This window comes from Phaseolus vulgaris, chromosome 9, assembly GCF_051622355.1.
Source record: "Phaseolus vulgaris cultivar YP4 chromosome 9, ASM5162235v1, whole genome shotgun sequence".
In the NCBI taxonomy this organism is placed as follows: domain Eukaryota; kingdom Viridiplantae; phylum Streptophyta; class Magnoliopsida; order Fabales; family Fabaceae; genus Phaseolus; species Phaseolus vulgaris.
Genome location: NC_143506.1, coordinates 21003586 through 21021341, shown reverse-complemented (window position 1 = coordinate 21021341; position 17756 = coordinate 21003586). Strand labels below are relative to the sequence as shown.

General features: G+C 32.4%; 2 protein-coding genes across 4 annotated transcripts; both read left to right on the top strand.

The window, feature by feature from the left end:
* Nucleotides 1-1081: 1081 nt before the first annotated feature.
* On the top strand, nucleotides 1082-6912 carry LOC137820163 (basal transcription factor complex subunit-like protein). 3 transcript variants are annotated; one of them, XM_068624030.1, is made up of 11 exons: nucleotides 1082-1238; nucleotides 1303-1391; nucleotides 1465-1735; nucleotides 1856-1902; nucleotides 2486-2523; nucleotides 2608-2653; nucleotides 2834-2887; nucleotides 2983-3051; nucleotides 4610-4686; nucleotides 5204-5299; nucleotides 6431-6912. In XM_068624030.1, exons 1-11 carry the CDS (start codon nucleotides 1208-1210, stop codon nucleotides 6489-6491), a joined length of 879 nt encoding a protein of 292 aa, XP_068480131.1. In that variant the 5' UTR covers nucleotides 1082-1207; the 3' UTR covers nucleotides 6492-6912. The 3 variants fall into 3 exon arrangements, with proteins under 3 accessions (XP_068480131.1, XP_068480132.1, XP_068480133.1); XM_068624031.2 differs by having other exon boundaries at nucleotides 5520-6912; XM_068624032.2 differs by having other exon boundaries at nucleotides 1096-1238; nucleotides 5533-6775.
* A 1765-nt stretch (nucleotides 6913-8677) lies between these two features.
* LOC137820162 (DNA ligase) lies at nucleotides 8678-14657 on the top strand. Its single transcript, XM_068624029.2, has 9 exons — nucleotides 8678-8940; nucleotides 9027-9132; nucleotides 9718-10022; nucleotides 10109-10214; nucleotides 10305-10667; nucleotides 10929-11005; nucleotides 11090-11214; nucleotides 12911-13189; nucleotides 14419-14657. The coding sequence occupies exons 1-9, from the start codon at nucleotides 8840-8842 to the stop codon at nucleotides 14436-14438; spliced, it is 1482 nt and encodes a 493-aa protein (XP_068480130.1). The 5' UTR covers nucleotides 8678-8839; the 3' UTR covers nucleotides 14439-14657.
* Nucleotides 14658-17756: the final 3099 nt, after the last annotated feature.

The following is a 17756-nucleotide window of genomic DNA, read 5'->3' as shown; positions in this document are numbered from 1 at the left end:
CATGGTCCAATTTAGGAGTGGAACCTGATAATGCAAATAAGAACGAAAACACATGTTGATTAAAATAGTGACATTTCAGCAAACGAAAACACATGTTGATTAAAATAGTGTCATTTCAGCAAACAAATCTAATAACCATGTGAGACTTTTGAACTTCAAAGTAACAGGAAGCAAGAACAAATTTTAATTTTTGGCTAGGAAAGAAAATATGTAATTTTAAGGATTTAGTTTGAATATACTTATATTTCATTGTAGTAATGATAAGCATCCATAGGAACATTTTGTTTACAATCCTTCCTGCATTCTACCATGCTAATACATTTATATTGTTGAGAAACATATTGATTAAAGGGTTGGTATATATGATGGGTGGTAGATAAAAAGTGACTATGGTTCTATGTCCATATTTCAACTAGTGTAAAAAAAATATTAAAAATAAATTTGAAAAGTTTGTCACTTTTATCTATTTAAATTGATATCTATTTTTATTATATACAATAGATAAAAAAATAAGAAAGTAAAATAATATATATATATATATTATCTTTATAATTTCATCAATATATTTAATTTTATTTTAGATTATAAATATTTAAATTAATTTTGTAGCAACTAGATGGAATAAATGAGTTTTATCATGATTAATAAAATCACGTAAAATTATAAAATTATTGTATTCACTAACATTATAATTTTGTATTTAGTAATAACATTATTATTATTAATAATATTTTCTTTATTTTTTCACCACGAGTTTAAAAATCAACATAATATCATATCTATCTTGCATTTTAGTTGTTGTGCAACACAAAAGTTAATATTCTTTTCTTAGTTTTTATTTAATTGGAAACACTAAATCATGCAATACGATAACAAACAATTAACAGTGTTTGTCCTCCTCAGTAAAATTGAGATATTGTTATTGATTTTTTTTATTATATTTTATTTCGATTCCTTTATCTGCATACGCATCGTTTTAACATATTTGCTCTATTTGTCAACCATTTTATAGAATTAAAATAAAAACAAAAAACTAGAATCGAAAATTTAAAAAATCTGAACTAAACTAAAATTTGTATTTGTTAGTATTTTGTTAGGAAAATGGCAGTTGGGCCTGAAGCCCGGGAAGTTTTATTGCATGTGTTCCTCCTTGCGCTCTTGAAAGTGAAAGCAGAAGGGAGTTGAACGGACACAGCGCAAGCACACCATGCCTTCTGCACCTTCGAAACTCTACGCAGGTTCTCTGCACTCTCTCAATCTCTTCTTCTCTTATTCTCTCCACTCACCATGCTTTCGTTGCAGACGATGTGAGCCTTCTGGTTGTGACGCTAGACACCAATCCTTTCTTCTGGACCACTTTCCCCTTCCCCTTCGCCGAGTTCCTCTCCCAAGTAATTCCCGTTCCCAAACCACTTTACCACTCCCATTCCCTTCCAATCTCAACCTTCTTCTTTCATTTCCCAGGTACTCGCCTTTCTCAACTCGATCCTGCTCCTCGGCCAGCTCAACCAGCTCATCGTCATCGCCACCGGATGCAACTCGTGCGCCTACGTCTACGATTCCACTTCCGAACGGAACCACGGTTCCACCACCGGTACAATGCCCGCGCTTTACTCCAACCTACTCCACAATCTCCACGAGTTTCTCGCTAGGGACAAGCAATTAGAAGCGTCTCACAAACCGGGAACCGTTCCTTCTTCGCTGTTATCGGGCTCCTTGTCCATGGCGCTTTGTTGTATCCTTATCACCGACTCAGTTTCCAACTTCTTTGGATTCTCGCTGATGAATTTGAAAACACCTTATGTTGCTGATTAGGGCTTTAACTTTTATTCGTTTTACCTGATTGGATTATCAGATATACAGAGAGCTTTTCGTTCAGGACCTATGCCTCCGCAGCCTCGGGTGTGTGTATATGCGTGCTTAATTGCCAATTTGTTATTACATTGAGTTTTCTTCATACTTGAATGTGATGATGAGTTGCAACTGTCACTGGAACTGTTAGTCAACTATGATTGACTTTTGCCTTTTATTGCATTAATGAGGATCACTATGAGTTTGATGTAAGACTATGGAAATGATATGCGTGTTTTTTCTGTCATCAAATGTTGGTATTGTGTGTTTGATTGAATTCATTCATGCTAAATATTTCATATACTTTTTATTTTTGCTTGTTTGTAGTATGAGAAAGCATTAAGGTTTAGTCTCCTCTGTAAACTTTTCTGTGGGCCAAAATTTAGTTGGATGCTCCAAGTTATTATTTTTTAATATCTAGTTGATGTTGAACTGGTTTAAACTGGAGACTATTTTTGAAAACTCCCTGCTGCTAATTCGTTTACATGTCTGGTCTAATCTTTGTGCTGTTTCTGTTTCAGGAATCTAGTGTTTTTCAGCCAATCTACATTTTTGTTGTTTTTCTCTATTTGGCATTTCTTTCCATTTTGTCAATTTTAAATAATTGTTATTTGACTTACTGATTTATGAACAGATTTTATGTCTGCAAGGGACTGCCGATGGACCAGAACAGTGTGTTCCTCACAATCTTTACTTTTTATATATTTAATATTGCATTGACCTTTCACTTCAAATAACACCTTCTATCCTTTTCAGGTATGTGGCAATCATGAATGCAATATTCTCTGCACAGCGTTCTACCGTATGTGCTGTATCTCTGCCTTTATTTTCTTTCTTCTTTCAAATTCGGCTTTTTTCTTGCCAGGAGACTGTTAAGTAGTCAGACATTTTTCAGCAATATATCGTATAACTAATACATGAAGATTGCTTGTATTTTTATTTGTAACTAGTATTTATGTGTAAGTAACATTTTATATTGCAGGTTCCTATAGATTCTTGTTATATTGGCTCAAACAATTCTGCATTCCTCCAGCAGGTAGTTAAGTACACACACATTGAATGAGTTGACATTGCAGTTTGCAGAATGCGTTTAATTGAATAAGGTCATTTTGTGTGTGTTGTGAATGACAGGCTTCATACATAACTGGTGGAATATATTACAAGCCTCCTCAATTGGACGGGCTTTATCAATATCTTTCAGTAAGCTTTAATTGTCTATTTTGAAGCATTGGTGCGACTTGCAATACAGTTTTTTTGCTAGTCAGCAATTGCTGTTATTTTTATCATGAAGAAAGCCATGGCCACCCAATATTAGTGGCTCTGGCCTCTCCACACCAAAATCCAAACTCATCTACCTTGTTTGCGTAATGCCAAAATAGTTCACCATTTCATCTTTTTGTTGAAACTTGAATTCAACTATGCTTTATGGGGATATAATTTTCTTCTTTTGATTCTGGAAGACAGGGAAAGTAGGCCATAAATTGAGATTCACAGAAGCACGTCACTTCCTGAAAGTCCATGCACTGACTTGAATACAATTGTTAAAACTTATTTTTCAACCTTGACCGTGCATATAATTTAAAAGACAATTAAACACAATTTAAAAGATTTATTTGTGGTATGGAGACATCTGTGATGGCGAGACACAATATATGTTGCTGACACTGGTGTCTTGCTTATATCTGTCAATGAAACAAGGACTGAAATCATGGCTTTGTGTCACCTTCATCCTTTGCTTTAGGGTTGGTGAAAACTCTCAGCTTTAAGTAGTTCATGATTGATAACGATTGGCATGCTCAATGACTTTAGAAGACCTGCAAGAGAATGACTGACATGCTCTTATAGTGTGTTGTATGTCTTCTTTCTGAGAGAAAGTTGTTCTACAGACACAATCAGTTTAAAATTTGATGCCACATGTAGTTGATATTCAACAAATAAGTTCTTAAATTTATTGACAAAAATCTATTTGATAATATTATAAGTTGTATAGTTTCTTTCTACTTCTGGTGTGCGAGATTGAAACTCTTTCTTTCAAGGTTGCTCCTCAAGATAGGTGGTTACTTTGTATGTTATAGTACAAACGACCTAGTGGTGGTGAGGTTCTTTTTTGGGTCAGCATAAATGTTGGAAAATCATTCAAAATCATGTAGTTGGGTTGTTGTGACGCAACCTGGACCAACACAGTCATAGTTACTAGACAGACGTCAAAGGACTACAGTGGAACGAATTTTCCTGCTACCACAGAGCTAAACTCCTACAAGGGGCTTATGCTCACTGTCCATACAAACTCAATGATTCTCTTCATACCTCCCCCCTCTCTCTGTCCCAACCCAACCCATTACGCAATCAGCTTATTCCTCTTTCTGTGACGCCAACAATCTCTCCCTGGCCCTTCTTATTTTTCCTAACACATCTCTCCATACTATGGGCATGGGTAGCTGATGCTAAATTCGGGCTCATATTTTCTTTTAGGGTCCTAACTGATCAAGTTTGGGCTTTGTTTTATTGAATATGTAATTCCTAAAACAAAATGAAGCAATTTGACTTGTTATTTTCTTCCAGGGAAGCAACTCAACCAAATAATGTAGTAAAAGTGAAAAACTAATTTGATAACTCATGACTTGAAACTCAAATGATTGGCTTCTGAAAGGGAATAAACAGATTATCATTTCTTTTTCAAAATCAGATTTGAATTATTTGTCTTTTCAATTTTACCTTTTGTTTTACTTTGGACACTAATCTAACCTTGTGTATGCAGACAGTGTTTGCGACTGATTTACATTCTCGTGCATTTTTAAGGCTTCCTAAATCTGTCGGTGTGGATTTTCGTGCCTCGTAAGTTTTTCCCTGGTCAGCCTTTTCTTATTTAAGATTTTGTATTTTCATTTTCTTTCCCTCTCTGTTTTTTCTCTGTCCTGTAACTACAAACATTCGGACAATAAGTTATCTTTACTTGTTTTTTTCTCCAGTTTTTTTTCTTCCCTTTTGAATTTATGTTGGTTTGAAGATACACAGCTATTTATGATTCTGTTACTGAAAACAGAACCACAATTTTATGCAATCAGTAACCCAACTTTTAAAGCCTAAATTTGCTTAATATCAATACCTAAGTGACATTTGTAGTTACCTTTTTATATAAATTAGTACATTGTTAAAATGGATCATACCAAGCATTGGATTTCTTTGAGATGGATGATATATGTAATGTAATTTTAGTGCATTTATGCAAGTTGTGTGTTAAAGTCCTTAGCCCTGCATTAATTATGGCAATCTTCTTCTCTTTACTGTAGAACTGGCAATCTACAGGTTGTGTGTGTTAAAGTTCTACACCTAAATTGTATGAATTGTGCAGGTGCTTCTGTCATAAGCAAACAATTGACATGGGCTTTGTATGTTCTGTATGCTTATCCATATTCTGCGAGCATCATGATAAGTGTTCAACCTGTGGGTAAGTGTTTATTTCCTCAACTTAGCCATTCTGTCATTCTGTTTCCGTAAAGTTTCTCCATATGTTACGGATCAAATGAGTGTAGATATTCATAATTTAGTTAGCAGAGAGTAGGAATTGGTTCAATTTTTATAGAAATCTTTCTTTTTCAATTGTATTCCTTTAGTAGTTTATTATCAGCCCTGCTGTTACATTTTTGATAATTTGATACAATTATCAGTTTCTCTCTGTAGCTGAATCTTATAGCCATAGGGGAAAGACTGTATCTCATACAGGGATTAGCATGTCAGGAATAGCTATGAGATGAGGAAGACAATCCCAGCTGATTAATACGAAGTTTTCAGCCCTGTATTTGAATGATCTCATGATAATACCCTCACAGTCCCAATGTTTTCCAGAAGCATACAATTGGCATGGGCTATGTATCTTCTGTACGATTATGTTCCATGTGCCTTTCTAAAGAAAGTTAAATTTTAGTCCACGGACCATATTGGTTACTGAAAGATAATTTTTTTCTATCACATATAAACTAGCCTATGAATTCAATTATAGTTTTTAACGTGAAGTTTAGACACATACTAGTTTGCCACCGGATCTCTGCTGCTAGATGAATGTCCTAGTGATACTTGCTTTTCTTCATGTTTAAGTTTGTCTATACAAAATTATATATGCAGTATGCTCGTTATTTCTATTCTCTAAAGCAAATTATATATAGAGTGAGATTTGAAATGAAACTTCTGTGTGAATAGAAAAATGAGAGTTTTAAGGGAAAAATGAGTTCCGGGTGAATTTATTATCCCGGAGGATGTAATTTAAATGAGTATATAGAAAGATTAGTCAAAAACAGCAGTCTTGCAATATATGATGAATTGTTGTGTCGTCTTGTCATTTGAAAATAGAATATCAAATTCTGTTAATCATGAGTTGAAGTTTCACAGTTGGTCACACTATAATGTTAACGAAAGATAGAAAAGAGAAGCACAAATGTGAATGCATATTAGATGGAAACAACATTCAGGATGGTGACTAATATTGAGACTAAGTTGTTGAATGAACACTTGGTCAGTTGATACTGCATTTTTTTTATCATTTACCTCTGTTGGCAATGTTGTGTCTTTTCATTTCCTGCAGGTCTGTATTTGGTCAAGCTAAAGTAGATGCGTCAGAAGCCAACAGGAAAAGAAAGGCTTGACTTGAGTGGGCAACATACTTTGCCACACCATGAGAGCTGATCAAATTTGTCTTCATACACGTTGCATAATGAAATTTTGGCGTCAAATATATTTTCTGTCTGTCTTGGCGGGAAACTGAAGTTCGTTGTGGAATTATTGTAGGCCTATAAAAGTGAGCATCGATCTGAAAAAGTTCCATCAATTGCTTAGCAGTAACTCTTCATATTAGTGGGGCTGCATAAAAGACATTTTATATGATAATTTCATTTGCTGTTGAAATCCATGATTGGCACTATGTTTAGTATGTTGGCTGAGCCCTTCTCTTTAAGAGCGTCTGATCTTTATGATGAGCTATCGTATTGGAAAAGCTCTACCTGGCTATGTTAAAAGGTGTAGAAGACATCGTAATAAATAAAGTGCATTTAGATTTGGATTTGGGTAGAGGAGTTTATGAACAAATGTCGAGTCTCCAAGGCTAGTTGATTTATTAGTTTCTTGATGCTTGACATAATGAGTATTCAAACAAGTTTTTTTTTTTAATTGAAAATATTTTTAATGGTTTTGTTTTTTTCAATACCAATACATAAAATTATACTAGAAGCTTTCTTGAATTTTAACCATTGAGACGAATTTATGTCTATTAACTAAAATTCCCAACAAATTATTTACACACTAAAATGTCAACTTATAGGTTGCACCAATATAAAATGTGATATATGTTGCACCAATGTTTTTTTTTATTATATTTTTTTAAGATATATATGGCTCTATTGAGTCCAATGATATATATGTTGCACCAATGATATATTTCCAATCTAAGATGTCTTTTTTTATTATATTTTTTAAGATATATATGTTGCACCAATGATATATGGCTCTATTGAGTCCTCATAAATGAAACTCTAGTTTCCATTTACCTAGATTGGAAATTCACCATCCTTTCTTAGTTTCTTTCTCGTCCAAATCCCCCTGCTTCCTCCTTGATCACTTCCTCTTGAGTGAAATTTGAAATAATGATAGATCTCCATTGGGGTCCCCCACAAGTCGGACGTTAGAGATGTGAGTTGCTTAAAGCTCTAGTAATGACTGTCTGTCAATCACCTTAAGGGAGAAACAGTCATGACATGCAATGAACGATGCTTATGACTCAGATAAAGTCATTATCGATAGTTAAAACAATGTTGGTATTTTAGGGGGAGACTGCATTTTTTTGGTTTAATCTTTTATGCTTTTTTTTTGGGGGTTCAATGTCTTGTTTATTGAATACAAATATTCTAAATCTACATCTTTAACTAATTTCTAAGTGGAGCTAATAGAAAGATGGTTGTTGGACAAGAATATATAAAGAAACAAATTGATAAATATGTTAATAAATTTAATTGCTAAATTTTAATTTAATAATTGCTAACAGTTATTCCAAAATAGTGAATATTTTATTAATCTATTTATGGATAAACAATTTCTGCTACATCATGAATTATATAACCCTGTGGTCCACCTAACCTCGACCATCTTATATATATATATATATATATATATATATATATATACTTTAATAGTAATTTTCCCAAATAGAAGGAGAAATTGTTTCAGGCTTTTTATTCTCCTAACTCTTTGTAATGTAAGCATAGACTTATATGCATTGTTAATCTGTGTGTATTGGTATAATTATTTTAAAGTTAAATAAAATTGTAGAAGAGTATAATATTATAAAAGATGTATTTACATTTAACTTACGTAAAATATTAAGAATAAACAATATTACAAAAATACGCTTTTTAATTAAGTTTTTAGAAAAAATTCAAGAATAACATGTGTTATTTGCAATACACATAAATTAAGAACAGAAGACAAAATCTTATAATTATATATTTGATATATTTATATTATATAGTATGGATATATGTATAAAAGTTTGTAATTTAAAAAATATATTAAAACGTAAAAATAAAACACTTAAAATTTGGAAGGAAAAAATGAGACGTAAGAGGAAATCCATTAATAAAAAAGTTGAGATTTTGAAAAATAAAAGAATTTTTTTAACATAAAAAATCGGAATTAATTAATTTGAGAGTTATAAAAATTATTTTTTAAAGATAGAACAATGGCTATGAAGTCGTCACATAAAATTTAGGAGGAAATTGCAAAATAAAATAAAATTGGGAGAAAGTTTCAGAATTAAATAATTAAATAATTAGTGACATTTGAGAAGCATACGTATCCATCGACTGGGGCACATTAGACGCTATGGTATTTTGAACACTGAGTAGTGAGAGAGGGTACCCTAATTTGAATACGATTCATGCAATTTTGACGCCAATTAGCGAAGTGAGAATTGAAAGTTGAGAATTCGCAGCGAGAGAGAGACATGGCAGAAGACAGTGAGGAGATGAAGAAAGGGGAGAATATAGAGTCTCAGATTGAAACCGCTATGCTCTCTCGCGTCTCTCACTTCAAGGAACAATCCGAGTAAGTAACTCTTCTCACTTTCTTCTTCTTCTTCTTCTTCTTCTTTTTCCTTTCTCATCATTCTCTTTATGTTTCTTTCAATGCAGCTCTTTGACGTTCGAGGGTGTTCGTCGATTGCTTGAGAAAGACTTGGGATTGGAGGAGTGTGCTCTGGATGTGCACAAGAGATTTATTAAGCAATGCTTGCTCGAGGTACTCCTTTTCTTCTCAATTCGAATCCCTAATTTCAACATAGTCGGAATGAGTAAGTGGAAGCTTCTAGGGCTTTATAGTTTTTCTGTTGTTCACTAGTGAAGGCACACGATAGCCAACCCTAAGTGCTCAACGAGTAACCTCGTCCGCATTACAATTAGGAGCTCTCTGGAGACGCGGGGTTTTCTTTTAAATCTTATGATTTTAGAGTCTCGTCTACTGTCGGTTCACATGTGGTAGCTGAACAATTTGGTTTTCAATCACAATGTGAAATTCAACTCTGCCTTTACTTGGACTTTAAGACGGATTGCTGTTCTCTTTATTTAACCAGGATCTCAATGTGGGGTGTTTAACCAGATTTTTGTATGATCATTAGTATAAGTACGATTGACAAGTGTATGGTGTGTAATAGATTATTTACTTACTACTACAGCTACTATTTGACAGCAGTGATGATAACAATTTGCTTTATAACATATTTTTGTTGCGATTGGTTTAGTTTTATGATTTCTGATGTTACGGAGAATGCTTTGATGTTTTCTTATTTCTCTATATCAATGTGTTTTTTTACCTGATTGCTGGTAGTGCTTAGAAGGGGTCGGGGATGATGCTGGCCCAAGGATATCAGAGAAGGCAGGGGAAGAAGGTGCAGGTACACTAGAGCCAGATGAACCAAAAGAAAAGTGTGAATTAAAAGATGAGAAGGATCTTTGCCCTGAAGACGAGGAGAAAATGGAAGACTCTCCAGTGTTAGGTCTTCTTAAAGAACAAAAAAGGGCTAAACTTGAAACCAAGGATGATAAAGGCAATGGAAACAAAGTAGTTCCAAGTGAAGCCCTTGTTATGAAAGCTGTTAAAAAAAGATCTTCGTACATCAAGGCTAATGCAGAGTATGCTGCTGATTCTTTCAATTATTTATTACTCTGATGCTTGTCCCTACTTTTGTAAATTTATGCACACCAACTGTTAATTTCAGGACAATCACTATGGCTGGTCTTCGTCGGCTATTGGAAGATGATCTTAAACTTGATAAATTTACTCTTGATCTCTATAAGAAGTTTATAAGTCAACAGCTCGATGAGGTGAGTGAAAAATATATAAAGTCTCATTGATGCCCGTAAGAAGCACAAACACACTATCTGATGCTTAGCATGTCTCTTTCAAATGTGAAGGTATTAGCGTCTTCTGTAGTTTCAGAACCTGCAAAGAATGCTAAGAAAATTGTAAAGAAAAAACCTGACACCAAAGTAACTAAAAAGGTCAGCAGTGAAGAGAACTCTGATACTTCAGATAAGGAGATTGATGAGGACGAGAGTCAAGAAGATGAAGTTAAACCTATGAAAAAGGTTGTTCCTAAAGGAAAGGCGCAAACTCCTGTCCAATCCAAAAAACGTAAAGGTGAGGAGACTGATCTGTCCAGTAAGAAAAGAATGAAGCCTGCTAAAGCAGCCTCAGAAGAGATCAGTGATGCAGAGGATAGTGGGAAAAACTCTGAAGATGATCAGTCCCATTCATCATCCGAGAAACCTTCCAAGGTCATACTAAATTATTTTTTTTCTGTTGATTGCAATAGAAATGCCTGATATAAGTTGGAAAGTTATGGCCATAGTCATGATTATTGAAAAATTACGATCGCTTTGCTGAATAACAACTCTTTTATTATTAATCTTGTCCTTTTGTGTGTGAATTTCCATGAAGCTGAGCTCAACATTTTTGTTATTTAATTTCTACTAGGTAAGATGTATATGAGATTTATTTCATTGAATTATAGCTTTCTCTTTTCTCTTGAACTACAGAAGAAAGAGGTTTCAACTCCTGTGTATGGCAAACGTGTGGAGACTTTAAAGTCTGTTATTAAAGCATGTGGAATGGGGTAATTTTCTTCTTTGGGTTCCTTTTTATGCCCCTAGATATTTGTTCAAGATCATAGTTTGATGTTTACGTATTTCTATCACAGTGTTCCTCCCTCAATTTACAAAAAGATCAAGCAAGTGTCTGAAAACAAACGGGAAGGACAACTAATCAAGGAGTTGGAGGAAATATTGTCTAGAGAAGGATTATCTTCTAATCCATCTGAAAAGGGTGAGTTCATGTTTAGTAGTATTCCTTCATCCCTGGATATTAGCTGTGATATTTCATCCTGATTTGAAAAAAATATGCATTGTCAAAGGCGCCCTTGGATTTGTTGTTATCAGCTGTGTTCAATTATCTATCATGCAACCCAAACAATTGAAACCTTTGCTAGTTTTACCTTGGTCTTCTTTGTTTAGTTCTTATTAATTTTTAGATGTGAGAAGCTAAATTACTTGTGTTGTGAGTATACTGTAAACACAATTAAACTGTCCCATAATTTGTCCATACTTTGAAATGACTTATTCTACGTGACATTTTAGGGCCTTGACTTCATTCAGTATGTATACTGTGGAGTGAAAACTTAACATCGCAATTCAAAAATGTAAATTTGGACATTTCTATTGATATATGTTGTTTTCCTAGTAATATATTATTGGAATTAGATAACATTGTTTTGTGTAGTTTAGTTTCAGAGAATGGTAGATGTATGGAAGGGGTATAATTAGGGTTTAGGTATGAGAGTGCCAAAAGGCTCCTCACTATGTGAAGGTATGAGAGAGTGTCATTGTATACAGTCTTACCCTTACATATGCAAAGAGACTATTTTCGGATTCAAACCCCGTTACCAATTGGCCACCAAGGCGCTACTTTACGAATGCATTACTTGTCCTCCAGCAGTATAATTGAACGGAGAACTAAAAATCAATATTTGTTTTGTAAAATTTAAAGTTTGGGAGGTTACACTAATCAGGGTTGAGAATAACGCCCTATAGTGCAGCTACAGTGCTAGTGGAGGATTGGAGTGGTGCAGTTAAGTGTAACAACGTAGATGCTTTTTGTGGCTGGAGTGAAGAGAGTCACGAAACTTTCACACCACTTCCATGAGTGCTGTGCTGTCCCCCTTTTGTTGCTACTGCCCTTCTACCTCATCTCCATCTGTTACCTCTTCCCTCTTTCTTTGTCTCTGTGAAGCTGTGTTTTGCTCTCCATCTTCACTGTCGAAACTTCTATTATGGGAGGCTGTGATGAGCTGCTGGACTGTTAGAACCAGGCCTTAGGGTTATATTAAAGAAAAGGTTATAATTGAGGCAAGTGGCCCAAACACTTTTAAGTGACTTTTTTTGTTTTTGGTTTCTTGGGCCCTCTTGAGTATAGTTTAGCCTATCTTTTTGTTTTTTAATTAAGCATAGCATATTATATAATAAATAAGCTAATGATATAAGTAATGAAAATATAATAAACGATTTAAAGCATAACATATGAGATACTAGACTAAATAAGTAAATAGTAGTAATAAAAACTAAATAAAACATTACATAATATCATAAATTAAATACTAATAGAACTAAAAATATAATAAACTAAACAACAATAATTAGAGAAAGTGCAATAAACTATTTAAAGTATAACATACTATAAATTAAAACATAATTGTGACAAAGTAGCGGCTATCTTGCTATGTGTTATATTGATATCACAGTTTCTGGGCTGGTTGCTACACGCCACTATATCTTGGATTTAAAAAGCCTAATATCTGAAAGCAGATGGAAGGTAATGTAATTTCACTCAACCTCAGAGGAGGTTGGGTTGGTGTAATCTTCCCTGTTTATTAGGCCATAATGGTATGTCTACATTGAACTTAGATATGAGGCTTCAATTTAATGGCTACTATTTCCACTTTTCTGATGTTTTCTCATTCACTCAGAAATCAAGGAAGTAAAAAGGAAAAAGGCAAGAGCCAAAGAACTTGAGGGTATTGATGTAAGCAATATTGTTTCAAGTTCTCGTAGAAGGTCAACAAGTAGTTATATAGCTCCTCCACCTCCAAAGCCCAAGGTTCCAGTTGAAACTAGTGGCGACGGGGCTGAAGATGGTCATAATGACGAAGACAATGATAATGAGGAGGATGAAGAAGACGTGGAAGAGGATAGTGGCAGTGATGATGATGATGATGATGGAAGTCAGAGTGAAGAATTCAATGATGGTAAGTATATTTAAAATATCTTAATGCTTTGCCCAGTTTTCAAGTCAGATATCATAGATTCGGGAATCATGTGTTCTTTTGTACTTTTTGGTTTCGGTTAAGTAGTTTGTTAATAACAATAACTGCTTTGATAGGGTTGAATTGTCATCGACAGTGGGTATAGTTTTTTTTAACCATAGTATTGGTATGAATTATTTATTTCGGAAAGCATGACTAATACTTGTTGGATTCCCCTCCCATTGTAGTTTTTTTGTATCCAAAGCAACATCATCCATGCAACCTAAGTTCCATTTGGCAGTAGGCTTAAATGATTTTAACATTTTATAGCATTGGGCCAGCCCTTGTAATTTAAGTTCCATTTGATACGTATCTGATATTTATAGTAATATTTGAAATATTGGGATATTAGTCATCATCTCTAATGCATCAATATTGTAATTTGTGTCATGTGTCCGGGTCTGATACTCTATGATACTTTATTGATTCATATCGATGAAGTATCCAATTTATGCAGCACTAATACTTTTACGACACTGACAGTAATTTATAATTTTTTATTTTGGCAATGTCTAAGAAATATGATTTAACTTGGAACCCCTCAATTACAATTATATATTGAATATGTTTTAAGAAATTTTATACATTTTTAATCGTATATCTGTCACGTATTGTACCCTGTTATTTTCAAAATAAGCATATCATGTGTCGGATACACAGAATTTTATACAAGTAATTATATCAGTGCCTCATAGGTCATCATCATTACTGACTGAATTTCGACAAGGCAATTGTATTCTAGGACATTTGGATTTAGCATGGCTTTGATTAGTAATCCGGGCTTCTGAATACACTGAACAAACACAGACAATGGCAGCTACTCACAGCACAGCTAAAGAATCTTTGTTTGAAGAATCACTCTTGGAAAATAAAGACTCTTTTTCTCGTTTTTCCCTACGTTTTCTAAAAGTAGAGGGTGTAGAAAGATTTTGGGTTCATTCTTGCTTTTCAATTTTCTAGATTCTTTTTTTAGCTTCCTGTTACCCAATTTCCTCCCGTAGTTAGTTGTCTTTTAAGCTATAATTGTTTCTTAATATTAATAGAGAGGAAAACAAACAATTTTATGGAGCACTTGTGAAACTGTGGTGAATTATCTTCTCTACGACAATGTGTTACTTCGACTTTTGCTTTTTGGTGAATTGCTTGTCCTTAACATTCTCTGTTTTATGCAGACGAAGAAGACAGTGATTGAACTCGGGGATATTTCACAATAATCAAGGCGATTTTTTTCACAATTAATTAGTAGGTGATGATGTATAATGTAATGTTTTGTAGTGTGTTTGCTCTTTTACCCTTTTATTTTATGATGTTCCAAAATATGCATGTGATAATGGCCAGTACTTGTTGCTAGTTGCAGAAGTATTAATTTAGTTTTGTCCTTGGGCAGTTAATAGGAACTTCTGCTTTGACAGTATTGGTTTTAATTTAGTATATTTTTATTTCCCGTAGGAAACATGTTTACCGATAGATTACCATATCTCAACCGTAAGTGGCAGCATGGTCTTCTGTTGAAGTTTGTCAAACCTAGGTTCTGTCATCTTGCTTTTAGGACACTTAACCTAAACCTGAGAATTGAGATGAAATTGAATTGTTTAAATTTAAAGCATTATAGTAGTTTGAGAAATACAACTTTGCCCACTCTCACTTCAACTCTTTTGTTGAAACCCATTATTCCTGTTTAAGAAATATCTTTAATTTTTTTTTTATTTTTAAATTATAACCTCAAATTTCAACCCAGACGCCCGATTATGTAGTTTGACTTGGTTGGACTGTATTTTTGGCTCTTTGGATGGGAGTATTTGCCAGGGCGCCTTGATAGTCCCCTTACGTGTCATGATTCTATACCATTAGACTTCCCAATAATGGGCAATATTTGTCTTTGAATGACCATTGGTTGAATTCTACTTTTGGTTATCATGAAATATTGTCATGAAATACAAGTAAAAGTTCTTAAAATGATTGAAAAGGTAATGTGAACATTTAAAATTATTGAATATTAGATAATCTAAGGGTTTAACATGTATTGATTGACTAGTTTTGTTGATATATTCGAGTTGTCACTGTTAATTTCATTACAAAAAATGTGAGTTCAACGTAGGAAAACAATGTTATCTTTATTTGTTCTTCTGTATAACTGTGATGATACTCGAGAAATTTTAAATATTTTCAACTGTACTAAAGCATCACACACACACACACACACACATATATATATATATATATATATGTATATATCAATAATAAGAAATCTATTTATTTAATAGCGTATTCACTTGCAAGTCATTTTAACGTAGTAACAAAAATTGGTTCAGGCGGTATGGGTCCAGTTTATATCAAACAAACAAGAATGTGAAGCTTGACTCTTGGGAATGATGTGACAGACAAAACTCAATTTTAATATTTTTAAGTAGTTATTAATACCTTTTTAAATGCTCTTAAAAGTTTATTAATTTTTTTAAATGTAAGTGTGTATAAAACTTCTGTACCATATCATGAAAATTAGACTATAGTACATTCTTCTCTGAAATTACACTTTTATCATTAAAAGAACTAATCCATTGGAACCAAAGAGTACAAGAATATTTTTTTAATTAATCTATCAAAACATGCAAATATTTAACTCATGAAGATAAATTGTTAAATAATGGGCTGTTTATTTAAGATATATAACTACATTGTGATTTTTAATTTTTTTATAGCGTTTAAAAAAAGTTGATGGTTAATGAATTTGGATTTCTTTAAAGAAAAGCTTGAATTTGAATAATTTAGATGGAAAAAGAGGTAGTTAGAAAAAGAAATTTCACTAAAAATGTCTAGTTAGATTTTTTATGCATATTACGTATTAATAAAATTGGTGGATAATTCATACCATATGATTATAAAAGAATTTACTCCGAATAACATGGTTATCTAAAAAGTTGTAGGAAATGTCTGATTATGTACACCAAATTCTAGAAATACCATCTAAATTGCAACTCGTACTTTCCTATTTTTCCTTTTTGAAACGTAAGAGACACCACTTAAGTTGATATCTCCTAATAAGACAAAAATCTGGACAAGGACTAAAAGTGTTTATAGCTTCAAATCAACTCAAGAATACAAAACGAACCAATTAAATCGGCTTGGATTTTAGTCTAATTAATTCATTATAAAATAAGTTATTTACAAATAAAATGAATCCAAACCAAACTAATGCTATCAATTTTTTCGGTTATTGATTATTTTGAAACTCTATGTTACAATCTTTTACAATTATCTATATTTTTACTGTAATTTTTAATACTATTTTTCTCATTTACACGAGTCTTAGCCTAATCCCTTCATATTTGTATTTTTTTTCTTGTATACTATATTATTTTGATACGCTAATAAACGATGAATCAATCAAAATCTCCCAATTGAGTTGGAATGTCTTCGTTCATTATTGATGCTTAATATGTCGTATCTATTATTAAAAGAATAAAATAAAAAAGTAGATGTAAGAAAATTACAATAAAACATATTGTTTGCACCTTTTAATAATAGAATTATATGTAAATTTTAGATGTTTATTTTTCAAAACAAATACATACGAGGAAACCTGATTGATTTAAATTGAATCAACCTATTTTTAGCCAGGTCGATTTAGTTTATACCAAAAAATGTAATAAATTAAAACTGATAAAGTTTAATTAATAAAATTTTTATTCTATTCCTAATCTTATCCAAAATTAAGTTGTAAATATATATCTTAGAAAACGAAATATTACTTAAGTTATAAGAGAAAAAATTGAACAGGGAGACGCTACTCAAGTGGAAATTTCTTTAATAGAAAAAAAACTTACATAACCAAAACACCCATTTTCATAAATATAATTTTCTATTTTATTTGAAAAGATATTTTTTAATCATTAATTTAACGAGAAATCCTACTTTAGTTTATATTCAATTATCGACACGACGTGTATTAACGAGTGATCAACAACTAAATGATTTAGACTTTCTTAATTTTAAAACCTGAAAAACTAAAAAGGAGTAAATTAAAAGAACAAATTACATATTGAACATTGTAAGAGAAAAAAAAGGCAATTTTTTTTTTCAAAATAATTTGGTCTCGTGTATGACTGGCTTTGCACATAGCATGAATATTAAATGCAAGTGTTTGCTTCCTTTCAAATCGATCTAACTACTTTTTAAAAGTCATTGTTTCTTTTAAATGACACACACACATTTTTGTAGTATCTTCATGGCTAGCCTTAACCAATAAGGTTAAATACAAAAAGGACGATAACAATTATCACTACTAAAATATCATTAATATTATTTTTAAATAAAAAAGAACTAATATCTTGATTAAATTAGATATTAATTTAGAAATTATTTATTAATAATAAAAACTATTTTAAATATTAATAATTTTTTGTAGTCTTTAAAATAATATTTAATTTAGTTAAGATAGTAATTAATTTTTTTTTTCTCTAAATTTATTTTTATTTATTAATTTTTTGAGTGTTTATATTCAATATTTTCT

What these genes read in the sequence shown, in the direction of transcription:
- LOC137820163 (XM_068624030.1), top strand. Translation starts at nt 1,208, where the DNA reads ATGCCTTCTGCACCTTCGAAACTCTACGCAG. An exon ending in GGTGTGGATTTTCGTGCCTC is followed by an intron (nt 4,687 to 5,203) that starts GTAAGTTTTTCC and finishes TGAATTGTGCAG; the next exon opens with GTGCTTCTGTCATAAGCAAA. An exon ending in GATAAGTGTTCAACCTGTGG is followed by an intron (nt 5,300 to 6,430) that starts GTAAGTGTTTAT and finishes CATTTCCTGCAG; the next exon opens with GTCTGTATTTGGTCAAGCTA.
- LOC137820162 (XM_068624029.2), top strand. Translation starts at nt 8,840, where the DNA reads ATGGCAGAAGACAGTGAGGAGATGAAGAAAGGGGAGAATATAGAGTCT. An exon ending in TAAGTCAACAGCTCGATGAG is followed by an intron (nt 10,215 to 10,304) that starts GTGAGTGAAAAA and finishes TCAAATGTGAAG; the next exon opens with GTATTAGCGTCTTCTGTAGT. An exon ending in TTCTAATCCATCTGAAAAGG is followed by an intron (nt 11,215 to 12,910) that starts GTGAGTTCATGT and finishes TCATTCACTCAG; the next exon opens with AAATCAAGGAAGTAAAAAGG.